This window comes from Nematolebias whitei, chromosome 8, assembly GCF_014905685.2.
Source record: "Nematolebias whitei isolate Nwh7 chromosome 8, NemWhi1, whole genome shotgun sequence".
NCBI classification, from domain to species: Eukaryota; Metazoa; Chordata; class Actinopteri; order Cyprinodontiformes; family Rivulidae; genus Nematolebias; species Nematolebias whitei.
The window spans coordinates 27,159,279-27,186,112 of NC_056505.1; the positions used below are offsets into that span (position 1 = coordinate 27,159,279).

Sequence of the window (26,834 nt, forward strand, 5' to 3'; positions counted from 1 at the left end):
GGTGTGAGTGAGCACTTCATGGCAGCCATGTAAATCTTCGCCGACAGATTTGGTTTGATGTTTTTCTTCTTTTCTCTTCTGACAGCCTTTGTGTAAAAAATATATATTGATTTGTCTTCATTATTATTAAGACTCATTATCATCAGTCGCTTATCCATTCGTTCATTTCTTAAATGAGACGTGTTCCTTTAGGTTTATCGCCATATTTATGCAATCGTATAGAAATTTTCCACTCCTTGTCTTCTTAATACGTTTGTTTTGTCTGTAAACAATAATATGCTTGAAAAAGATACGACAAATGCAACAAAACACCCGGACAAAAGAGAAAGGCTGGAATAAAACTTTGCATCAATGTCTTTTATTTTCTCTTCTCTGTTCAGTTTAGTGTTTCCACTACACCCTTCAGGCAGTAAAAACTGTCATCTAATCATATCCCTGCAGTCTTAAATGCCACATACGCCCATGCCAGCCTGGAAAGGGGACCTTTCTGTGGATTAGAACGGATATGAGGTTATTTTTGTGAGATTCGTGATTGCACGAGACACTCCCATCCAGACTTAGTGTGATGACTGAGGAGGTGAGCTAATATGTTGTGGTGTTGATGCAAAAGACTTGACTTGTGACTTCAGCCCTTCAGCTGGATAAACAAAAATAAACTTTTTATGTTCTATAAATCTGTTGATTCTGCTGCCGAGGCTATAAAACAGCAGGCACACACTACGTGACTCTGCGTCGTGGTCAGCTGTGATTAAAAACACACCTGAGATAACTCAGGGTGGATTACCGATAAAAACTTATGTCTGATATGTTAGTAAAAGTGTAACTAGTTAGCGCTTTTTCTGTGAAAATACAAGGTGAATGCAAAGAGCTCATTGACTTGGCTGAAACTTGCTGAAGAAGATGAGTTGTTAAAACTAAAAGAAGCAGCTAAAATAGGCAATAGGCTAGCTAAAAGTGTTAAAATCATGACCGAAAGCTATAGCATAACGCTAGCTGAGCGCTAAAACACTGCAAAAGGTTAACTAGACGCCTAAAGGAGCTAAATGTTTCCAAAAGTAGCAATTTGCTACCTTGCTAAGCTAAACATTGCAGGGGAAGCTAAAAGTAGCAGGACAATCACGAAAAGCTACAAATTACACAGTTCTAGCTAAAGTTAGCAGAATGTTAGTTAAAACTAAAAGTAGCTTAAAAAGACCAAAAAACAACAACAACAACAAACAAACAATTATGCTGAGCAAGGATTCAAAGAAAGCAATAATTTTGAAATAATTAAAGAATTATTTGAAAAGGTATATTACAAAAAATATAAAGACTAAAGTGAAACACCACTTTCTTTTAACAACTAATAATAATAATAATAATAATGTCATCACAATGTCAGCACTGTATGTTTCCATACAATGGCGAAATTAGTCTCTGCATTTAACCCATCCACCACCAGGTGGTGCAGTGGGCAGCTATTGAAAGCGCCCGGGGGACATTTTGGGAATTAGACGTGCTGCCCAGAGACGCCACGTGATGTGCAGTGACTGGGGATCGAACCTGGGACTATCGGGTCCCAAGCCGGCTGCCCTGCCTCTACACCATCTCGGCAACTACCATATAATCTTTAAAATTTCTATGCAATTTGTGTGAATGTAACTTTTTTTTCCTCCTTTTTGACACTGTTAATTTCACATTAGTGTTTTTTCCCCATCAAAAATATGATCCAGTGACCCAGGGAGCACCAGAAGTGCTACAGCTAGCTGCTGCTGTTGCGATTTGTGCTTGCAAATAACCACAAAACTGTAGGTAAATAACCATGCAATGCAATTATAAATTAAATTAATTAGGCCTCTGAGCCTTGTTTAAGCTCCATGGTAACTTATTTGTCTTTTCTTTTACTAAACCTCATTAAAGATAGGTTAAACCAATATAAACTCAATCTTAATTTAATCCCATATGCTGGATGAAATAACTCTCTTGTTGTACCTGTTGTGTTTGGTTTCCATCCACCCATCCGTTATCTTTACCCGCTTAAATCAATTTATGTTTCAGACTTTTTCCATTTGTGTAACATTTGTTTTTAGGTAAAGAAAATTAGTGTCTTCACTTTTTTCCTTCACTTGCCTCTGAGTCTAGTATTTACATTATACATCATCATCATCAAATACTTTCATACACCTTTTTTTAAACTATCTTTAAACTAAAAAAGACCGTTTTCTCATTATAAGTGCTATGTGTTGTTTATCATTGTATGTTTCCATACAATGACGAAATTAGTTCTCTGCATTTAACCCATCACACGTGAGATACACCCAGGTGGAGCAGTGGACATCTATCTGTCCGGGGAGCAATTAGGGATTGAGTGTCTTGCTCAGAGACACCACGACATGTGGGAATGACTAGGAGTCGAACCATGACTTTCTGGTCCCAAGTCGGCCGCATGCCTCTACCCATTGTATACACACACATTGTTCGGGCCCTGTCTTGGCCAAGAGGAGAAAAATTCTGCCTTGTCATCAGACAGTTTCAAAGCCAGCAGATCAGTATGTGTGTACAGTAGCCCCACGTTTATTGCAGGAGTTACACGTTATATTTATTTTAGTATTTATATATACAGTATTTTAAGGCTTTATAAACTCTTCCCACACTCTTGCAATGTTCTAAACTCTTAAACCTACGTCATTTTAACAACATACTTATACGTAGCTACTAAATTTCACTCAACAGCTGGCAGAGCAGCAGCGGCTCGGTTCCGTTCTGACTTGGTTCAGTTTCGGTGGACCTACCCTGCCGGTTCTGGTCAGCTCTCTGGCTTGGGGTAGTGGCAGTGGGCTCCGAAGGGAGCGCCGGACCTTCGGCGACGCGCGTCCCCGCTTGGAAGTCCTCACGGGCCAGCTAACAGCTCTCAGGTTCACCAATGGGTCTGGAGGTCCAGTTCTATTTTGGTTCTGGTCTGGTTCTGTTTAGCCCTTGAGCACCGAAGCACTTTTGTGTGTGTGTGTGCGTGTGTGCGTGTGTGTGTGTGGGGGGGGACCTTTGGATGGCCAGCACGGGAACAAATTTAGCCCAAATCTGGATGAAAAAAGTCCTGGTGGGCTCCAGACAGAAGCCGGACCTACGGCTGTGCGTCCATACTCGGAAGTCCTCGTGGGCCGGCTACCAGCTCTCGGGTTTGCTGATGAGACTGGGGGTCCAGTCCTTCTCCGGTTCTGGTCCAGTTCCATGTGGCTCTCTGAATCCGCTGCAACGCCAAAGTCACTGTAAAGGATCAAACTTTTTCGGATCTGATCAAAACTTTCCCTCTACGTATTTCAGCAGAAGGCAACGAGGATTCTGGGCAAGGCACTGTTCACTTCTGGAAAATGTAGTCTTATAAGTGGGAATTCAGTATAGGCTTATTGAAAGAAAACTACAAAATGTCAGTGCCTGTCCAAAGTATTCTATTTTTCGTTAACTTTTTACTGTACAGTATCCAGTACTGTCCCAATCGTGAATAACATTAAAGTTGACAATCGTGTGTCGTGTACAACTTTTTTCCTCGTGTTCAATCTTACTTTGAAAAACCACGAAAGAGCAAGGCCGCGAAAGTCAAACAAGCGACTACTGTATTCATTTATCTTGTCTGTTAGCAAAATATTTCATGAAACACTGGGCAGATTTTATTGAAAGTTTGAGAAGGTGTTCACTTGCTGTAAATCAGTTAATTGAAATTGATACACACCAAAGCGGTAATAACTCAGTGATTTTTACAGATTTTGGGCTAAAACGTTCATGTGGTAGTACCTGAGAGTGATCATTTACCTATACTCTGAGGGCAAACAGATCACGTGATACCTGTATGTAAAACAATTGGCATGTAATATAAGAAACTTTCAAAAAACTTTTATTTTAATGAAAAAAAGGCATAATTTCCAAGTTGCCTTGTTAGATTCCAATCAGAAAATATAAACCACTTAACTTTTTAGGAAGCTGTAATCAGTGTAATCTGAGGTGTGCAAAATTTCCCTCGATCTTTAGAATTCAAGATGAGAAAAAAATAAATAAAGAAAGAAAACGAAGACATTTTGATCAACTCTCCCCTCCAATGAAAGACCGTGACTTTGGTCCACTTCAGACACAATCGAGTGAAATCTAAATCTCCTGAGTCGAGTTGGAGCTCCACATTAGCTCACTGTGTGATCTGACATGTTCTCCACACACGTTCTCTGGTAATATTAGAGAACTTGACAGGGTGGATTTGGCCTGGCAAGGCATGTTGGACGCACCGCTGCAGATCATAGAGAAGACAGGAACTGCTTTAACTCTCTGTGTGTGGGGGGAGGGGGGTTGAGACGATGGGAATTAGTGCTGAATTAGGCACCACTTTGATTGGAAACTGATTGACCGATGGTTGGCAAAACATGAAAGGATGACCTTGAATTCTCCAATGCACACCATGGATTGGCACGCAGCCTCTTTCTCTCTCCATCTCTCCTGGACTCTGTCTTCTGCTCTCTCCATCAACCACACACACACACACACACAAGCAGAGCACCGCACAAACATACACTAATAGGAACACATTTCACGTATACATGTGTGCTGCTGGCACACGCCACAGCTCCGTTTCTGCTTTTTCACACTTTCTTTAGCGAGAAAAAAAAAATAAAATCACTACACAGTCACGTACGACATGCCAGAGTTGTGAGAGCAACTTCAAAGTAAGGCAGATGCAGGGACAGCTCCCTCTGAATAAATTTCCTGGCCACCAGTCGATCTGCCCCCGGGCTAAGATTGTGGCTGTTCGCATCTCTCCTGACCCCTCATCAGCTCCCCGTTACAACCCATCTCTCCCCATCAAGGCAGCAGACGGGAGACTTTAGGATACAATTTTCACCAAGCAGTAGATTATCAGATTATACAAAAGGTTAAAGTGCAACATGAGGGGCCTTTGCATTAAGAATTTGATTTACAATCATCAGGTTTTGTGCTCCACTCGAACCAACAAGTGCTTGTAATGATGAAACTGTTGTTTTCTCACTTGAATAAAACATGACTGATAAACTGGATTATTTCTCACTGTACTGCTACAGAACAACAATCTACTTACTGCATGCCAGTGGTGCTTTGTAACACACTGCTCCAACTTGTGTGTGTGTATGGGTGTGCAAGATGTCCTTATTCAAGAGGTATGCTTGTCGAGCTGCTGCCTCTGCGTGTCGTTCTTATTTTTTTTTTCCGGCGTTGACTTGTTTTAATATTTGATTTCTTTATTAATCATTTAGAAGGCCATGGTGGATGAGCACTGAATATTTGTAATCCCACCTGCTGGGACAAAATGTGCGTGTGTGTGTGTGTGTGTGTGGGGGGGTTATAACAACTTGACATGTGATCCATTTAGGAAAAAGAAAGAATATTCTCTGCTTTGCATTTATTAAAAAAAAAAGAAAAAAAAAGAGGATGTTGTGAATTCGTATCAAGCCAGCGGGCTGAATCATGAATCTGGATGAACAAATGTCTTTGGTGCATTCTCTGCATTCTGTACCCCCCTTAAAACACACACACAAACCAACGATGTGCTGCCCGGAGGCCAAATCTTCACCAGTGTGTGTGTACATGCAAGTGCACTTCTGTGCGTGAGATCTCCTCCATTACTGAAATTCATAGAGGATTCAGTATGCGGCTGCCCTATATATTGCTTTAAACTGAATACAAATACATACACACACACACACACACACACACACACATGCGCACACAGAGAGAAACACCCAGAAGGAATCTGGGGATCTAATGAGGCCCATGGAGACACCGCTGAATTGTCAGTCAACCTTCAGCTCGCTGACACACAGTCAACATCAATGACTTCTTCTCTTAAACAAGAGCAGCCTGTCGAATGGCATCAGCAAAAAAAAAAAAAAAAAAGAAAGAAAAGTATGAGGTCCACTGGCATTGGACTGACACTGTAGGTGAAGCTGGAATGAGGAAATGTTCCAAAACAATAACAATAAAACTGCTAACTTGCTTATGTTGGAAAAACTTTTTAGCTCTTCGTGAGCCACATTTCATTTCATATCTACAGTATTCTCCCCTCTAACACCCCCCCCCCACACACACACACACACACACACACACACACACACACACACACTGATGTGATAAAATTGAGAAGCAAGTTGCTCCACAAGAACAAAAGAACAGAAAAAAAACATAAAGATGTTGTAACTACTTCCCCCCCCCCCCTGTACTTCCAAGACTGCTTGCAAAACCAGGTCAACAATCCTGTTCCTCAAACCAACAATGGAGCAACGTGCTCTGAGCCTGCTGAGGAGAAGGATAAGAGTGAAGCAGCGCAGGCGTGTCCCGTCACACGCACGGCCCCGGCTGCTCTTCTTGCCTCACTGTCATGCCTTCAGTTGGGCCATAATGGGCCTTGCTTATCCCAGGTGTTAGTGTGCATTGTCCTCCTCTCTCCCGGGTGCAGACGTGCAATTTATGCAGAAGCAGCGTGTAATTTTGGAGTTTGTCACTTAAACCTGTGTGGCCTGTCATCTTTACTGAGACACAGGCAGCGTGGTCTGCGGTGGAGACGTCAGCTGCTCACAACGCCCGCTTGAGATTTATTTGAACAATTACTAAGAAGAGCACTGGATTTACATGAATAATAATAATTAGAAATAATTAAGCAAAAATGCTATACAGTTAATAGCAGAACATGTGCCAAATGCTAAAACAAGTCGATTGCAAGCTAAAAATAGCAAAATACAAGCCAAAAGCTAAAAGAAGCAACAGGCTTGCTTAGAGTACAAAGTAGCAAAGGGCTAGCTAGAAGTAGCACAAAAGCAGCTAGAAGTAGCTAAATGATAGCTAAAACCTAAAGTTAACAAAAGCCTAGCTAAAAGTAGCAAAAGGTTAGCTAAAAGTAACAAAACGTTTGCTACAAGCTAAAAGTATTGTGTTTAAAAGCTAAAAGCCAAAATGCTAGCTTAAAGCAAAAGACAGCAAAATGCTATACTATTCTACTAAAGTAGCTAACTGCTAAAAGTATCAATGCAGGATACAAATTAAAAATAGCAAAAGGATAACTTGAAAGCAACAAGTAGAAAATAACTAGCTAGGAGGAGCACAATGGTAGCTAGAAGTAGCTAAATGATAGCTAAAACCTAAATATAACAAAAGGCTAGCTAAAAGTAACAAAAGTTTGCTACAAGCTAAAAGTACTGTGTCTAAAAGTTAAAAGCCAAAATGCTAGTTTAAAGCAAAGGGCAGCAATGCTAGGTAGAAGCCATAAGTGGCAGAATTGTAGCTAAAAGCTAGCTTAAAGTAGCAGAATGATAGATGAATGCAACGTATCAAATATACAAATTAAAAATAATAATAGGCTAGCTTAAAGCCAAAAGTAGCCAAAAGTAGCTAAAAGTTTCAAAAGTTTAGCTACAAGCTAAAAGTATTGAAATGTACAAGCTCAAAGTAGCAAAAGGCTAACTTAATGCAAAATCCAGCAAAAAAAGCTATAGAAGCCATAAATTGAAGAATACTGGCTAAAAGTAGTAGAATGGTAGCTAAATGCTAAAAGTATCAAATGCAGGATACAAACTAAACATAGCAAAAACTAGCTTAAAGCAAAAAAAGTAGCAAAAAGCTAGCTAGAACAGAATGATAGCTGAAAGCTAAAAAACAGCTAAAGGCTACATTCAAACTAAAAGCAGCAGCATGCTGCAGCAGTTTTCCAAGCCAATGTTTTTGAAGAAATTGAAGAGTTCTCTGTGATTTTCTGTGGGGTAACAGCTCCTAAAGGAACTTAAATGGTTTTGAAAAGTTTACAAAACAAAAGTCAGAGCAGCATCTCCTGCATGAGATGGACACTTTGATACATGAGTGGCTGAAACAGCACAAAGTCAGCAAAGATAGACTGAAACAAACAAGGAAACTAATTGTCTTTGTGTGGATGCTGAATCATCATTCACAGTGATATTTATCTACTTTGATTCTTCTTGTCCATACAGTGGGTGTTAGCTGCTGGTGTGGGGGCTGCGCCTCGGTGCTCAGAGGGTTAAGAATAGCTGATCTGCATGGCGCTGAATGGAGTGTCGGTTTTCAGCTCAAACTCCTCCTCTCAGCCACGGACAGCCTGCGCTTTTTCCTTCCACTTCAACAACCAAGTAGTTTTTCTCTCCCTCTCCTTCTTCTTCTTGTTTTTCGGAGCGCACTCTCTCCAGCAGCGATGTGGAGGGAAGGAGCGAGCGGCTGAAAGATTAATCTCATTTCTCTCCCTTTCAGCAGAACTTTGTGGATGAGCACAACAAACTGTTTGTTCATATTGGAAGGCAAGCGAGTCAGAAGTGAAGAAACCTCCCCCTCTTCCTTTCTTTTTCCCTTTTCTCCACCTAATCCATCTATTTCCTCTTTACGCATGGATATACGGAGATGAAACTGGAACTGTTGCTTTCTCTCCGTTGGGCTGCGTAAGTTTATGTTGTCTCCGAGCTCCGTAGGAGGAGAGAAAGCCCACCCCCCCTCCATTCCTCAGGAGCACAAGAGACATACAAGGAGGACCGCAAGTTGTCCACAAGCTGCAAAAGGAGACAAAACTTTGCCAAGTTGCTGCGCATCCGGCCGCAGACGCCAAACATTCATCGATATTTTCTTCACGCGGCGCGCAGAGTTCAACTTCTAAAGTGTGGATTATGGACATGGATGGAGCCCGGAGCCGACTTCACGGGATGAAAGAGGACTTTTGAAACTATTATTGCAAATAGAGTTCACACCAGCGGCACGTTTTGGACTACATCGATCTAAAACAACAACAAAAAGTGAACTGTTTTTTTTTTTTTTTCTCTTCCTCCACGTCCACCGGTGCGTAAAAATGCCACAGCTGAACGGAGGCGGCGGGGATGATTTGGGGGCCAACGATGAGATGATTTCGTTCAAAGACGAAGGGGAGCAGGAGGAAAAGATCTCCGAAAATGTCTCCGCGGAGAGGGACCTGGATGATGTGAAGTCCTCCTTGGTGAACGAGTCGGAGAATAACAGCAGCTCGTCGGACTCGGAGGTAAAAAAAATAAATAAAAAAAAAGTGCACGAATTGACCCAAACTGTGCTGAGAGAAGTGTGATTAACAGGGTAGAGTTTTAATAGTTTCTGCCCCCCCCCTGTTTGTGTATGTGTGCATGTCCTCCCCTGCAGCAGGCGGAGAGGCGCCCCCAAACCAGAGCCGACTCAGAAAGTTATGAGAAAACAAGAGACTACTTCAGTGAAGGTGAATGCATAAATATTTAAAAACACCCGCAGTATTTTAACCACAATAATTAATATATAAATATATATATGGCTTGTGTGCTGTTAGGAGACCTGACTCTTCCTTTCCCCCCCTCTGCAGCACTGAGAAGACAGCAAGATGGTGGCCTTTTTAAGAGTCCACACTACCCAGGCTACCCGTTCCTTATGATCCCAGACCTCACCAACCCGTACCTCTCCAACGGATCTCTGTCCCCCAGCGCGAGAACAGTGAGTGTTCCGGTGGATCCGCTTTCCTTCCTGCTCTGCAAAGAAAAAAAAAAAAAAAAAAACTTTTGGCCGTGCGTAAAAGTTCCTTGTGCACAGCCAGACCGCCATATTCTCTCCAAGTGGCCTCTCAAGGAGCAGTGCTAACTACTTCTTTGTTCTTTTAGGTGGGGGGGGGGGAGATATGGATTTCTCCCACCCATGCACAAACTTTTGCATCTGACAACTTCTCATTTGAACTCAAACTCATTGTTTTTTTTTTCTTCATATTTCCTTACATAAAAAAAACACCCAATCTGGATGTTTTTATTCTTATTTAGGGACTTTGTCTTCTTGAAGCTGATCATATCACCATTATTCTTTTTATATTTCACCTCTGATAAGGTTATTGTTCTTCGAATGCTTATTTATGGCAGATGTATGTTTTAAAACCAGATACACCGCAGCTAGACGAGTTTCCTTTTTGCACTTGTTTTAGTCATTTTGCTGTTTTGGTGGGGCTTTCCTTCACCGTGCAGGCCGGTAACCACCATCTTACTGTGCTTTAGGCTCAAGCAGCACAGGGGGAGGAAAAGGTCGTCTCTTGAGTTATATCCTGCAGTAACAACAATGTAATATCTCGCCTTGACACACATGCAAAGGCAGCTGCCGGTGACAGACGTTGTCCAGAGGCTTTAAATGTCTAGATAAGGACCTGGCACTCGAAAGCAAGTGTTGCTGATGCACCGTTTGTGGGTTCACCAAGTTTAAAACTGCTTATAAAGTATTTGCAGCGCTTGTTAACGTAGCATGTTTTCCAGCACAAGTTGTGTAAATGTCACATGTTAACAATAAGCCCTGAGAACCTGTTATACATCAGTAATAAATCACACATACGTCGAGCAATAGCTCACAGTGAATATTTTCTATAAACTGACTTTGCGGGACATTTGGGGCATATATCATATATGACTAAGGAAACATCCTTAAAATGATCCCCCTTTACCCTCAAACCTCATCACCCCCCTTGAAAAAACAACAAAAACAAGGACTTTCGTTAAGGCCTGGCAGGCATCTGACTGAAGAGACCCCCACCCCCCACCTTTCTGTCTCCTTTTTCACTGTTTCAGGCCCGCTCCTCAAATCTTCCATTCAATTAGAAAGGCGTTAGTTGACCATTGTTATTCCGAGCAGCCCCGCTGGCTTCATTGGAGGTCTCTTTTGGGGCTCATTAACTAAATGGCTGCTCTCCTTGTACTAAAGGACGCTTGTAGCTTGTCTTGTGTTGTTGGTTTTTGCGTTTCACGGTGGTAAAGTTTATTATTTCACCTGCATCATGTTATTCCGAGTCCTTTAGTATTGGTAGAGGGACAAAAACAGCATGTCCAGTTTTTTTATTCTCATGAAAACTTATGTTTTAGCAAAGAAAAATCATTTAAACCTGATTGTATTCTCACGTGAGGCAAATTAACAAATAATTAGAAGGGATTTCTTTAAACTGGGGAGTATAATCCTCCATATTTGAGAGTGGGGGGAAAAACAGAATGAGGTCAATGGGACAGGCTGAGCTGACCGTGTCAATCATCACTAGCAGAAAACAAGCCGGCAGACAATAGCTGGCATACTTAGCGGTTGTCTTAAGGTCTCCATATTGCCCTGCCCTCATGGCTCAGTGTGAATGCTGTGAGTGTGATTGATGAGAGGCTCAACTTAGTACCTTTTTAGCCTCCCATTCTAGCCGTTGGGGCTGTTTGGACCTGTGGCTCGTCGCCGATCCCTGCGGTCCGATCTGGAGAACGATATTTACCAGCGGCCTGCGCGAGCACGTCTGTCTGGCTGCTCGGTTAAACTGATGAGCTCCACAGTTAAAATTTATCCTGCGTCGTCAATCTGCGAAACGTGCAGATTAGGTAGGGAGATAAGTGCGAACCAGTCCTGGCACTTGGCAAACACCTCGTGATATTGCATGGCTTGGAAAACCCTGCTGAGGCCGGGTGATTTGTTTCTTTGAGTGGTATGTGGTCGTACTTGTGCTGCATGAGAAAGTTACCTCTGTTGAACAGATGAACTCCCGGCAATGAAATCCGCAAGAGTCTTTTTAATTTTATGGTGGGGGAGCTGCAGTTTTATAGCTTTGGGTAAACATTTTCACAATTACAGATGTGTGATTGCCATACCATTTCCGGGATGCATGTCTCACTTTCTGTGGCGTTACCTTTAAAGACTTCAGTGCAATTTCACAAAAGTGCGCCGTGCCCGCTTTATAACAAACACAAGATGTTGTTCTGGAGTCGCGATGCAGTATTTCACTCAAGATAAAGGGTTTAAGCCCTGAACTTTATGAAAACAAGCTTGAATGTGGCAATCCCATCATGAGCAATGAGAGACAGGCCTACATGGGATCAGCACAGCGTTCCCCCGAGGGCCGAGCAGAACTGATTTAAAGCCTGCTCAGAGCTGACATTCCGCTGTAATCCACCGAGAGCTGAGGAGGAGGTTTTATGTTTGCAGAGATGTTCCACCAGACTTCTGCTTGCTGTGAGGTTAAGGTTCCTGATTGCCCCCCCCCCCCCCCCCACACACACACCTCCAAACTCGACTTAACAAATCCAGCTCATTGTTTGTCACTTTGCAGCTCTGCATTGTTCCCACAGAGACAGCCTGGTGCTAGTTCTAAACGGTGAACACACACTCTGCTTGACGCCATCTCTTGTCACCTTCCTCAGCGCTTTCAGATAACTATGCTTGTACATCATCCTCATCGTCACCCAAGAGCGAAATGCCTCTTGTGTGTGAGAGGTGGCAAGTAGGCGAGAGCGAGGCCAGTCGCTCAAACATATCTTCATCAAATAACACGGTGGGACACTCCAAACTCCCGAGCACGATTGTTGAATAGAAAATTGTTTGAGATCAAGATAGAAAAGCTTGTATAAGTCTGAACTTGTCGCTGGCTACGGCTGCGTGCCTCTTTGACTGTGGCTTTTTTTTTTTTTCTGCTGCTTTTGGTGCTTAAAAATGTGCAGACAAAGAAAAGTCAACAGAGACATTGTCCGGCGGAATAAAAGGGCCTCTCCCTGCAAAGGCAGAGCCTGTTTGTGTGGAGGTGTCTTTTCATCAGGTGGCTCACTTGGCGTTTCACTCACCTTGCTGTGCACATGCGTGCATGTGCAAGTGCGTGTGTGAGTATGAGCAAACATGCAGCCATGCGTGCAGTACGTTTGTCTGTGCTAAGTCTGTAGGAGCCAGGGGTTGAGGAGGAGGAGGAGGGGGCGCGTTCAGGTGAGGCTGTGTTGATATTTTGCAACAGAGGCAACAGTGTACTGCGCTCACCTTCTGACAACCGTCTGTGCTGTATTCCTGAATCTTAGCGTGCAAATATTTTCTCAGCCAAGCGCTGTGTCAACAGAGCGAACATTTTTGACGAGGTTTATAGTTTTTAAAGGAGTTTTTCTTCAAAGTCAAACACATCCACATCAATCTGGTGGCACTGTTCAATTAGAAACAGATCCCCAGCAACCGCAGAAATGCTGAGAGCTCCTTGCGTTTTGGGGGTGATTACCTTCGAGAATAATCTTTTAATCCTATGGAGGACGTCAAAGAGAGAACGAAAGACGTGATTGCGGTATAAATAGTTACATATTTCGACCGCAGTTCGTCTCCTATAAGCACAAGGCTAACGAAGATCGGATGTAATTAGTGCGACACAAACTGAAGCAGTTTTTAGCCTCACATCCAGCCTTTCGTTTTGGCTTTTTGCGCCAACACACTTCATTCCATTTGCATTTCCTTTTCATGCTCACTTCCTAACATCGTCTGCACAGAGCTGTACGAAATGGTGTCAGTCCTGGTCTGCATGCTTCCCACTCTGGTCTCTGTGGAAAGCCCGGGCTGGCGTCAATTCCTCTTGCTACGCCATAGCCTGCTAGTTTGCTACCTAAACCCACCCACTCGCCCGCTTGGCATTAGGAATTCTGTTTATAGCGCACTCTGGCTTCTCGAGCTCAGGGCCCATCAGGAGCATCTCTGCCCCCTCGGAGGAAAGGATAACCAACATCTCCCCTCTCCAGCCGCAGACTCCCCATGTTCAGTGGCATCAATGAATCCCTTTGATGTGCCAAGATGAATATATCTGTGCAAATGTTTTTTTTTTTTCTTACTTCTTCTTAAAAAAAAAAAATCAATTTGTGTGTTTTTCTCATTTGCTATGTTTGGCCGTGGTTACACTGCAGTTTGGTGCATTGCTTTTCCTTGAGAACGCTGGAGCAGGTCTTGTGTTTGGGTTCAAAGGGTTGTTGGTTGAAGGTGAACATCTCCAACACGCCTGAATTCACTCCGCAAGCTTTGATACAGTTTGTGTTAACGATTTCTTTTCCACAAGCCTAACAACTGAAAAACTTCTGCCGCACAGTTGAATATTTAGGTTTTCCAGTAAACTTAAACGCCGTAGCTGTTCAGAGAGAGAACTCCTGGTCATGGCTGTACACGCACCGGCTGCTTTGCAGCAACTGCAGTTTGCACTCGATGATGGGGGCGGCTGTGTGGCTGTGGCTGAGTGGTTAGAGCAGTCGTCCGCCAATGCAAGAGGTGGGGGTTCAAATCCACCAGCAGTCACATGCCAACATGTCCCTGGGCAAGACACTGAACCCCTCATTGTCTCTGATGTGTGTCCCATCAGTGTATGAATGCGATAAAGCTCCGATTATTCTCTGTAGAATGATTTGTTCAATTAGCTTTGTAGAGATCTAGTAGAGTGCTATGAGGCACAGATTGTAGTGCTGGAGCGCTTCGATTGTCTTGATAAGATAGAAAGGTGCTTTAAGTACAGTTCATTTACCATTTACCATGATAATCACTGCAGGTTTGGTCTGTTCTGTCAGACGCAGGCTGAAACTTTAGAGTCCAAAGCTGACCCTCTCCTGTGCTCTACAGTTGAGAATTGTCTGAAAAGTAACAGTTTTAGTGGGGAATTAAAGCTGTGGGAGATGGAGGAGAGGAGGGTGGGAGTCGTGTATTTTGTGAATACCGGCTTAGTCGTGTCTGTTTTGTGGTATTAATCCATGGCAGTGCAAATGGGATGGAAAGGGCCCCTGGATTTGTAAGAAGCGTATTGTCACACTCACTCTGAAATGACCAAGAAACAATTTGTCCTCAAAGAACATTCGCCAGGATTCAATGACTGAAACGTATAAAAGTGTACATTCAGATCTCTTTTTGCTGTTATGTTACAGCGGGGGATATAAACCTTCATGTATTCATATTTCAGGTCCATAAAATGATGGAAAGTAGAAAAACTGCCCGACAAAGGTCAAAACACCAGCATATCTAAAATACTTTTGAAGGAAACTAATTGACTCTCTCAGAACATATGCTGAATTAGCAATTCGCTCATTAAAAGACTGAACTGCAGTTTCAAACAATCTGACAGTGAGCTCTCCTAACTTGTTGGAGCATTTGTATCAAACTGTTCTGCAGAAGTGGAGTGACTGCATCTTATTAGACTTCCTGTGCACGTATAACTCGTAATAACCCGTGCTTAACTCAAGACGTTTTCCTTCAGTATCTGTAGCCCTAAACTTTTTGCTTCATTCTAATAAAATGATTGTGCAGCAGGAAGAAACACACACACAGAAATCTTAACAGGGTTTCATCAGTCTGGTATTCCAGCCAGCTGTTTTCAGTTTAAGCACTGCAGGCAGCAGAAGAGGAAGAGAATAGCAGGAGGAGAGATTGTTGATGAGATGTGTTGGTGGGAGCGTAAACTGGGGCAGATACGGGTGCTGCTGTTCCTTTGCCTGTTATCCCAAGGTGGGCCCGCTTCCAGACCTTGAGGCACTCACTTATCAGAGGGATTCTGTCTCCCACAGAGCAACAGCTTCTCCTCCATACAGACCACAATGCCTCGCCCTTCTCCCCCAGTAACAGGTCAATCAAGAAAAGTCAGGAGGATATCAGATCGTGCTCACGTAGCATCAGCTCTGCTAAGATTTACATCAGGCTCCTCTTCAGGTCACGTACAGGGCACACGGCTCGGTAAAGGCCCTGTTGTACAGTCTGTGTGTAGTATCAGTGAGCTTGTAGTGGTCATACTAAATTAAGAAGTAGATGGATATCTTTCCTGGATGGGGTTAGCTGACAGTAAGCAGAGCAGCTGTTCTTCATGTTCAAGTTGTAAATCAGCTCCGTTGGTTTTCTTCGAGCCGGTACAGCTTGCCTTTTTAAATAGTGCAGCAGGTTTAGACCATTCCAGGTTTCATGTGCAATTTTTTCTTAATGGTGTAAAATGAATCGAGCTTGTTTTAACTTTAAAAAAGAGGTCTGGATCGTTTGAAATGGCGTTCGGTGGAAAAGTTTGGAGCAGTTGCTGTGAATACTGTGTCAGTTTTATCTTACCGTATTTTTCGCTGTGTAAGTTGCAGTTTTTTGCATAAATTAGCATGTCTGCGACTTATACACCAACTTATTTATGTTTTTTACCCATATTTATAACCCAAGTTTTGGCTGAGATCTTGACAATTTCATTAATTCTGACATGGACACTATTGAACAATACCATTTTCAGCCACTAGAGGGCCCTCAACTGATATGGCAAGCCAAGTGTCTCAGTAATAGGTAAAAGTGGCTATTAATGAGACGCTTTGCTTGGCATACCAAGCCACCTTCCTCTCACTCCGAAACTCCTGGAGCAAACATCTGATCAGCTGCATTTCGCCGCATCGCCCAGGTGAAATGCAGCTGATTTGACCATTAAAGTGAATTTATTAAGGAAAAGTCCAACTGAGACACACCTTTACTATAATTTCGATCAAACAAATAATTGTTTTTAAGTGTTAATCTTGTTAAATTCTTGTTAAAGTCCTCCTGTGCACGCGCCCTCGGCCGGCATTTGGCAGCCATTTTTGGACCAACACAGGCCCATATTTCCAGGTTGTCAGCAGTGATGTGTAATAGATGCGACGTATACAGCGAAGTGACATATTTATGTTGTTTTTTTCCACTTTATTAGACATAATTGGACTGATGCGACTTATAGGGCAGTGCGACGTGTACGGCAGCAAGTAAGGTACATGGCTATTTACTTAGAGGTTTACGATTATTAGCAAACACAAAAACTGTCACCAGCAGCAGCTAGCTATAGCACTTCTGGTGAGGCCTGTGGCACTTACGGCAGGAATCTTATACGTTTTCTGCCTGAAAAATAGTGAAAGTGACTCAAAGAGTTATCTACAACATTTTGTGAACTTTCCACGGAACCGCACCAACGTATAACTACAAAACCTTACATAGCAAAATGGCTTCAACTGAGGATGTAGCTGATGAAACTCACCCACCATCTGTAATATCTATTCTGTGGCTCTAAGAAGCGAGTAGTGTGTGTAACAGATCATATGTTGGAGCACATAAATCTTGGAGCCAGCCATGTGGAATTTCTTCACGTTTAAAACTTTTAAATAAGTAGGACGCATGTCACTCTTTAAACGTTTTCATGTAAAAGCTGGAAAAGTAAGAACTAAAATACATGAATCAAATAAAAAAACAACACTTCTGTTTTGGTATAAAAGAAGCGCTCTTGACTACTTGCATCCTATTATACAAATAGATTTTTATTTATATGCCACAAATTAATAGTTTTTGACATTTAAGGAAACACATGTAGTCTTAACTTATTTGAATGAGTTTTAGAGTTTATGTCCTTTTTGCTTTGATTGAATCGTTCGTTTAAAATCACCCATATTCATTTGTCCCAGGAGTTCTAGCAGCTTGTCTCAGCGGTGATAAAAACTTCACCTCTCAGTGCCCCTGCCTTCCCCCCTGCTGCCCTCATAAACCAATTGTACTTGTTAAAAAGTCACAATGTTCTGCAGAGCATCAAATCTGATTAAAGCCCAGCAAAAGCACGTCATCTAAAATGCGTAGACTCCTTATTTCGGGACAAGCTTGTGGATCCTGTTAGAAAAAGTAGCAGAGGCAGCAAAAGCCGACGACGGGCTGAGTGCTTCACGTCGGCCCCCGGTTGAGACGTTGCTCCCTGTCCTGACCCAATCAGCTCAATTTGAAATTATGAGGTAATGGTTTTGATTAGTCATGAGTAATGGCTGTGATCGAGGGCCTTGTGCTCAGCAGACATAAGACAATCTGCAGTGATAACGGGATTCTCCCCCCCACCCCCGCGCCCGCCCACAGATAATCAGCATGATTAGTTTTTTTTTTTTTTTGTTCTTAGTTTTATCATGTGATGTTGGGCTTTGGGAAATGTACATTAGCGTAAAGCGAGTCTTGCGTATAGGAGCTCGACACCTCCACAGGTTCAATCCTGCATCCTTTTCTATTTCCGTTGCATTATTTTCTTCACGTGTAGAGTAGCTACATTAGAAAAGAAGATCTAATCAACCCTGTATGACGTGGAGAAGGCTAGGGAGGCCTTTTTGTTTGATTTGTGCATGGGTTTGAGGGACTGGCTATTGGAAATCCCTGAAGCAGGCTTTAGGGGCAGGTCTGATTCTCGTGTGAAATGGGAAGGCTCTATAGCTCTCGGCTGACTTGACTGGGGCTGTATGGGTGTGTTGGCAGGGGGAGCGCCGGACATGAATAGGGTCTTTGACTACCTCAGACTTGCCCTGAAAGGCAGGACAAAGACCCTAGGGCAACTGCTTAGAGCCTCACAGCTGAGCTACAGAATGCTTGGCCCAGTCTTCCTCCCTCTTTGCCTGATTTAAATACTACAGTGGCTTTCAGCATTCTGGTGACGAAGGCTCGCATTCACCTCAGCACATTTTCCATCAACCACCATTTCTCTGTTTTTGTTTACAGTGCACTAATCCCAGAGTCCTTTATGTAATCCATTGTGTAAAATCTATCGTAGGTGGCGGTGAATATGCACCAGCGGCTCCCTTAAAGCCGTCTGAAGGCAGACTCACGTTGCTCACATTAGGCAGAATTTACTTTGTTAGTGACGAGCTGTTGGCACACGTGTGCACCACTGCTAATCACAACTCCGCTCAGAGTTGTTAATTATGGAGAACCTTTGCCTATCTCCGCGCAAGACTGAAATATTGGCAAGCGGCAAAGACGAAACTTGGTGCAAACCTCTAATTGCTTGATTATTTTTTGACAGAGCTGTGTGACTCTTCAGCTTTCGAAATTTTTGCAGGGAGAAAATAAATAGCCATAAATCTTTTCTGCCGAGTTAATGGGGTTACTTGAGTCCTGTCCAGACACTCTCTCCCCGCAGAGTGTCTAGTTTCAGATGTCACTCAGAGCTTTGTTTGTATCCCCACCTCCTCCTGGGTGAAGGGTCGTAGGTCAAGGTTCAGGGCCAGTTGGCTGAGTGGCCACAAAAGCCCAGGCTTCCCCTCAGCACATTCGATCTCTTCTTCCACACCAGCCTGCAGCCACAATGCAGGGATCGCCTTGCAACATTTGTCTTTTCTTATTATACCTCAGATTTATGTCGTGGGTGTAATTACGAGGGCAAAGTTTACATTTTCACACTAATCTCATAAAACTGCTTTGCACTTTTAATTAATTCCAAGTTGTATAATTATCCATTTCAGCTGAAAACTACCTTTCATTTGTGATTTTTTTTTTGTTGCTCAATTTGACACCTCGACTTGCTGAAGTTACCAGTAAACCAGTCTGACACTGACGCTCAAAAATCACTCCTGAGGAAAAATCTCACACGTTACCTTCTCTATGCCAGAATACCTCAAAACTTTTAGGCCCCCCCCCCCCCCCCCCCCAAAAAAAAAAAAAATCAACCCCACCACCTCCACCCAAACATGTCCTCCAGCCAGGTTTATTATGCCGTTTCACGCAGACCAAAATTGCAGCTGCATGGAGAACAATCTGGAGCACATTAGCTCAGGCGCTGTGATTTATAAATTGTTTCTCAGGCCATAAATCCCTGCTGTAATTGTGCACAAGCACCCCTCTCTTTCTCCAGTCTTGTCTCCCCCCCCTTCCCCCCACGCACACTCCCTCCCCTCTCTCCGTGCCCCTTTTCTTTTTCTCTCTGAGCAGCGTACAGTCCTTGGGTTAACACTTAATTGTTTGCAGAAGTGTGCAGCTTGGATCGAGCAGAAGTTTGTTGCGTTGTGCAGAACCCAAGCTTGCAAAAACCGTTTCTTTTTTTTTAGACAAGTCAAACCTACTTTTTTTTTTTTTTTTAACTTGTCGTTCTATCTCTCTTTGTTGCACAGTTGGAGCAAAATGTTAAAAAGAGAAGAGTGAGTAATATCTTTAGCTCTGTGTTTCTGTGGTTCGTGCTCTGCATTCCTGGATACTGTGTAATTTGAAGGGGCCTCTCCTAAACTCCGTCCCTGGGAATCTGATATTTACAGCAGCCCCTGATCGTAATCGCCGCGCCGTTCTCATTAGATTGTATTGAGAATGAAAGATAGCAGCAGCTGTATACATTCTTGTGTTCACCATCCAGGTCTCGGTGGCCTGGCGAATGTCATTCAGAGGTTTTATTTTTACTGCAACAGACCGTATGACTTAATGTTAGCGCTGTGAAAGCGTATTACATCTTTCAAAATGTGAAACAAAAAACTAATTGCCAATATAGCTAAACAATTTTTTTTTTTTTTTACTGAATTATTGTTAGGCCTGCACAATCCAGCCTCTTCTGAACTCGTGATTTCACTTTTTGCTTTCCCTCCCAGCCTGAAGAGCCTTGTTTTGACTGAAAGATTTATCCTTTAACAGCATTTCAGACACGTGAAAACAGTGGTGTGTGTGTGTGTGTGTGTGTGTGTGTGTGTGTGTGTGTGGGGGTGTTACATAAAAACGTAAGTTGAATTTATGGCCAAGCGCATCACTGGGTCATGATTTAAGCACTGATCACTGAGAGCAAGTGGGATGACAATGGAGCCTCAGGACTGCGAGGAAGTCACTTTTTTTTAGGTTTCAGGTAGAAAAATGTGCTGGCAGCCTTCCAGACCTCCCTGCAGTGTGCTGACAATACGCATAACTAATCCTGGAGAATGTCATGGTAATTTTATTCTGTGTCACACTTTGTGGAAGTCTAGAAGTGCTTTAAAATATTCTCTAATTAGATTCACAGGGGCGTTTTATTTTGTTTGTATTTCCCTAAATATTTTCCAACTTACTCGGTTACTGTTCTCATATTTAGTTCACTAATGATGTGTGTTTTATCACCTGCCGCTATGAAAAGCAGTGTCTGTTAGCTAAATTTCTTATAAACCAGAGGATGGATTTCATTGAAACTCTCAGAAAGTAATCGCTGGATGTGCATCTACAACTGATTAATGTTTGGGGTCAACCTGATTCAAAAAGGCCAGCACATCTTATCAACTTCAGCAAACACAAAAATCGATACAACTCAGTCAGTTTTGCAGATATTGAGCTAAAATTTGGTTTGGTTGTAGCTGAGAGTCATCTCCAACACATACAGGTTGTCTTAGTTTAAAACTTAAGATTTAGCTGTTGGAAGTCAACTTTTTGTTTGTTGGCAAAATATCTCATGAACCAAAGAATGGATTTTAATGAAACTGGAAAATTACCACTACACGTACTGATGTAAGTCAGTTCACGTCAAGATTGCCACCACGACTATTCGGTGTTATCCAACACAAAAATGGCTTCAACCAGGTGAATTTGACATATTTTGAGCTGAAATTTGATGTGGTAGTAGCTGAGAGTGATCCACAACACACACACAGAGTGCACAAGATTTTTGTCTAAAACTTTGGCATGCAACGCAGTGGGTAACGTGCAATCCTTCAAAGAATTTATTTATTTTTCATCTTTCGGCTGCTCTTTTCTTCAGGGGTCGCCACAGTGAACTAAGTCGCACGAAGACTTGACACTTGTTTTTACACCTGATGCCCTTCCTGACGCTGTCACTGACCACCGAGCTACCACAGCCCTCTGTGTGGAGCTGAGAGCTGCTATCTAGGGCGCCCCAGGGAGCAGATGGTGGGGGTAAAAGTCCTTGCTCAAGGGCCCAGAGTGGGGCAAATGAGGGTGGAGACGGGTGTGGGTGCTTTACTAATAATTATTAACATTAGTGTTTAGCGTATGTTTTAGTGTATATATCTTAGATCCTTATACTGTTTTTTAATACTTTTTTGGTATTTTTGGGTGTAACTGGGACCTAGAGTACATAATTTCGTTCCACCTCATGTACCACATGCGATGCGAACGACAATAAAGATACTTGAACTTCACCTTTCCCACTCACATTTTGATGTTGTCGGTCCACGGGATCGAACTGGTGACCTTCCGATCACAGTTTTGCCTTATCTAACCACTGTTCCACCACTCCCTCTAATGCAAGTTTCATTTAACCAAAGTATTTTTGTGCTAGGACTTTTTAAAAAGCAAACCGTTTTTTTCTTCTTCCCCTAAACATCTCTAAAACTGCTGATATATTAAACAAGTAACAGTCCTCATCTGTTTGACAGGGCCATTCGCTGAGCCCATCATACCTGTGGCATTTGTGTGTGTGTGTGTGCAGGAGACAGAGAGTGAAGGGAGTGAGGTTAGCGGTGGGGTGATAGCGATGTCAGGTACTAAAAACTGAGATGAGGCAGGGCCCAGAAGTCTGCGAGGCCTGGAGATTTGTGCCTTTGCACTCAGAGAGCAAACACAGTAGGCATCTGCAGGCAGCTGTGTGCGTGTGTGTGTGTGTGTGTGTGTGTGTGTGTGTGGTAGGGGGTGCTGCTCGGGACGGGGTTGGGGTAGTAGAACTGGGTGGTGGTGAAGAGAGAGACAGGGTGGAGGAGGAGGGGGGTGGTTGAACTTGCAGAGTGAACACAATCAGCCCTCTGTTTTCATAAGACTTGTGGTATGTGAGAGCAGAAACAAATGTGTTTAATTTAGACTCGTTTTTTTTTTTCTGTCTCTCTTTTTTGCCTTCTCCACTACACCCACTTATGCCCACCTCAGTTTTTCAACACTGACTTTTTCCTCTTCAAGATGCTTCATTACCCCCTCCTGCCTCCACCATCCATGCTTTGGACGTTTTAAAAAAAAGCACCCAGAAAAGCTAAAAGAGCTAGAAAATTTTAAAAACAGCCTTTCATTGTGCCCACTCCAAGTCATACACCGTGAAATCTACAGTTTGAAGGTGGAAGTAAATATTTGTTTAAAAATTCTGGAAAAAAAGATGAGAGTTGTGCTTTTCATTGTTCAATCGCGGTGATTACCGGTCCTCGCTGTGGTATTTGCCCCGTTTGGCGTCCGGTGCTTATTATTACCTCCTTAATGCCTTGGCAGGAAAACATTGCATTATCTTTCTAACTCCTGCTGCCTCCAGTCCCTTTACGTTTGGTCACAAATGAAAAATTGTGTCTCACTTATGCGCCACTGGCATAGATTTTGACACGCACGTTTGATTACTAAAGTGAGCTTTACAGTAAACATCCAGCCGAGTGCTGGTAACCACCTCGTGCTCTGGAGTTAATTATACCAACGTTTACTGCCGTGAGTTTCAGTGAAATGAGGCGACTCCCCAAACAATAAAAAAGTCCAGTTCCTGTGCGACTGGTTAAACAATGCAACAGGACGTGGAAAAGGACGATATATTGGACGTTTTGAGGTCCAGCTCGTCCTGACACCAGATCACGGCGACTTTAGAGAGCGGAGCAGTTCGTCTCTATTAAAAGCAGATCCTGCTCAGGTATGGGAAACCACATTACTGACTTCACGTAATTGACTTTGAGTGGCTTCACACTCTTTTCCTCTCTGCCTTTTTGAGATGGCCTCGCTCTTACCAGACACAGTTATTTTCTCCTGTGTCTAATTACACAGTGGGGTTTCAAGTGACCTGCTGTTGTGCTCTGTTATGAATTTATTCACTTATCCTGACTCACATTAACTGCTGGATTGAAACTATAGTGTCAACGAGACGTACAGAGAATAAACTACAGCTTCATTCGAGCACTGATGCTAACGAGCCCGATGCAGGAATCGACAACTCTGTGACTCAAAGAGAGTAAAGAAACTCTGAAACAAATAACTGCTTGAGTTGCAAAAAAATGCAAACTTCTGCAGAAGTCCCACGATGGGAGAGGAAGTTAAAGAAGGAGCATTTGTCTTGGTCTTGCATTCTGTTAGGGCGGTTTTGTTACTAAAACAGCAGTAAAATTTGCCCAAGGACTTCTCAAATAAACCTGGGCTGATCCTTGTGCAGAATACACATGAGGTAGTCATAGGACTCGCTTAGTCGAAAGCCTAGCTATCTTTGAAGGAATGCATGTCATCCACCGCCTTTTATGCCAGACTTTTAAACTAGGACGACCATGTGTTGAGAAACGGAGAAGCTATAGTCATTTTGTCCATCGTGCACTATCTTGTGTGATGATGTCACATAATCAAGATCCAAATTTCTCTCAGCATCTGTAAATTGTACTGGGTTATGGACTGTGGAGGCTAATGTTTAGCTGTGGTGGTCATCAGCTGTTGTTCAAAAGTTAATCAGTTGTAGATGGTTTTCGGGAGTTTCGTTAAAATCCATTCAGTGATTCATGAGATATATTGCTAACAGTACAGACAAACACCAACATGGGCAAAACCATCATAGCTCTGCCTTCACCAGGTGATGACGACGTGATCAAGTATGCAGTTCATTCTCCTGTTCTGGATGTTTGTCCACCAACATGTACGTTAACAGAGGCAGCATGCTCAACCGTCTTAGAAACCTTGGAGGAACCTTGACGCCGTCTTGTTCGGACCTCCCCTGTGCTGCCTCCGCTCTTCGGACTAATAGTTCTTTTGTGTCCAGGAGCATGTTAAGAGGCCAATGAGCCTGGCCTTAATAGGCCACGTCACCATAGAAACCACAGCACTCTGGATGTCTGACCTTTGACCCAGTTTTTCTACTGCTTGATAATACGAGTGCAGGACGACCGACCCGGTCACAATAGAGGCCCGGCGAACTGAGGGAGTGCCCCTGTCATAGTCACTTAACTTCATTCCTCTATGGGCTAATGGACACTTCAAATGTGGTTTGCCATTAGCGTCGTGCTAATTTCCGCTGCAGCATCACAGGCTCTGTGGGGTTAATACGATGTAAAACCAAGAGATGAGGCTTTAAATGAAACTCAACTCACAGGACAAGTAACAATGTGTTGTTGTTTTTTTTTCATGGGTGATTGATTATACTACAGATAAATGCTGTCAGATGAAACTCATCTAGGCTAATTTTATTAACAGGAAGAAAGCCCATGGAGTTTAGCTTAAACAAAGATGATGACTTCTCAGCACTTTCACCTTAGTGTTTCTTTAGATTTACGCCTTTCTTTTTGAAGTGGTGTTTTGTGAAATGTTTCTGAACAGTGAACATCTTACCTGTTGTAGATAGCTCTTTGAAGGACATCGGCTTGGAGAAATAAGATTTGCTTTAGACTGGATTGCCATGCTAAAGGCTAATCTGAGCTGAGCAGAATGGATTGCTTATGTCTCAAAACAACTCCAATCTGAAATATTTCTTAACAGTTCACACAATTGCTAAATTATATAGAATAACGTTATTCGTAAGCACAAATAGCGACACTAGCAGTTAGCTACAGCACTTCCGGCAGGGATTTGAATATTTCTGATGGAATAGCTCTGTAAAGCAAAATTGACAGTGGTGGTAAGGTTTATTAAATGGACTGCTATCAAACTTTTAAACTGTAGTAAAAAAAAAAAAGAAAAGACAGCGGCAATCCATGTTGGTCTTGGCCCCACTTAGATTTTTCATTAGCACTTTAATTTGGTCAAAAATAAACAGAAAATTAATTACACTTATTAAACACTTGCACATTACAAGTCACATTCCCCCATACATACACAAGTTCACAGAATTAGGGGCTTCGTGGGGTTTAGCATCTTAAGTGCCCCACATACTCGGGCGCACTACTCCGTGAGCCGCGCGGACTCCGTGTGCACTGTCCGCAGACGGTTGAGACATCATATTTGAGCATACGGATTTTAATTCTCTCATGACAAATTCCTTCATTTCTCAAGATTTCAGTCATGGCGTCAACAGACGAGGAGGAAGAGATCGCTTGCCTCTTGGCAATAAAAAGAAAAGAAAAGAAGGTGGGACATAAACCAGACCAGGGGTAAAGAAGGGGAATTTACTACACTGTTGAAGAACATGAAGACAATGGACAGCGAGAAACATCTGGAATATTTTCGAATGGATTCTAGCAAGTTCGATAAAACTAGTTGGGCAGGGCAGCCACCGCACACCTGCCAGCGCTGCACAGAGAGCGGTAGTCCGTATCCTTGCGACTGGTTGCTTGGAACACAGTTGGTGTCGCATACAAAACAGTTCGATGTGAACACCTTTTCTTGCCGGGAAGTTTATTGTGTGACACCGAGTACGCAGTCATAAAAATTGATCTTTGCGCAGACGTGGCCGGCAGATGTCCGCTTTGAGTCCGCCTCGAGTACGCACGGATCTCCGCAGAGTGAACTACGCCTGAGTATGTGGGGGCCTTTACTGGCCACTTCAACCAGCGAAGCAGGAGCTGGGATTGAACTGCCAACCTTACAGCTGGTATATAGCTGATGAGCACTGTTCTTCCTGAGCCATAGCCACCCACACAACCAGAACCTTTCGCCAAACTGAGGCCAATCAGATAGCTTCAACAGGTTTCAAATTTCTCCACAGAATCCCACTTCTATGGATCTGAACTATCTCTTTAGAATACGTTGAATATATATTTTTTACTTCATGAATGATGTACCGGATTATAGAGCTATAGAGTGCAGGTCTGACCAGCTGAGCTGCTTGTCATTTCTCCATTGATTACCCATTAATTAGCACAAAGACAGCTCAGGTTTGCTTAAGAATTGTCACTGTAATTGCCTGTAATGTTGGCAAACAATGAGGCCTAATGCAAACTCTGAGAGAAGGCGGGGGGGCTACTTATCACACTGCCTTTGTCATGTAATCTTTTAATTGTATTTCATGCATAGATCAGGTTGGGGTGTCAATAGCCCAATGAGAAGAGCAGGTGATATCAGCACCACAAAACCAGGGAGGGACTGTTGTGCAGTGTGGGGGTGGGCCTGATGGGGTTATTGTTTGAAGTCGCTGTTCATATGGGCCAGAGAAGGTAATTAACACCTCAGCCAAACAGCAAGCTGTGTGGCCCATTTGTTTTCTATTGGGGGGTAAAAGAAAACAATGGGGAGGGGTTCTCCACACAGTAGGTGATTGACATTATCTGCTGGAGCGATCCGTGGAGGCATTCCTGCAGCTCTGCTATTTACAAGCTAGGCAAAGCCATTTCACAAGTGTGACGCCTCGTTTGAGCTGCCACTTTAAACTGATTTAGTCCTTTATTTGTTGTTGCTCCTACCTGCTTCACTATTTTGGTTCATCATGCAAAGACACATAGCCAGCTTGGGATAGCTATTAGATGTATTTA

At 43.0% G+C, this 26,834-nt stretch overlaps 1 protein-coding gene across 2 annotated transcripts in view; it reads left to right on the forward strand.

Moving 5' to 3' along the window:
* The first annotated feature begins 8,140 nt into the window (after positions 1–8,140).
* Positions 8,141–26,834, forward strand: part of LOC119414015 (transcription factor 7-like 1-A) — a 40,863-nt gene continuing 22,169 nt past the window's right edge. The window contains exons 1-3 of one of the 2 annotated variants that reach the window (XM_037681124.1): positions 8,141–9,016; positions 9,151–9,223; positions 9,344–9,471. In XM_037681124.1, coding sequence (XP_037537052.1) covers positions 8,831–9,016; positions 9,151–9,223; positions 9,344–9,471 — 387 coding nt within the window. In that variant the 5' untranslated portion in view covers positions 8,141–8,830. The remainder of the gene's footprint in view (positions 9,017–9,150; positions 9,224–9,343; positions 9,472–26,834) is intronic. The other variant, XM_037681125.1, reaches the window with a different exon arrangement.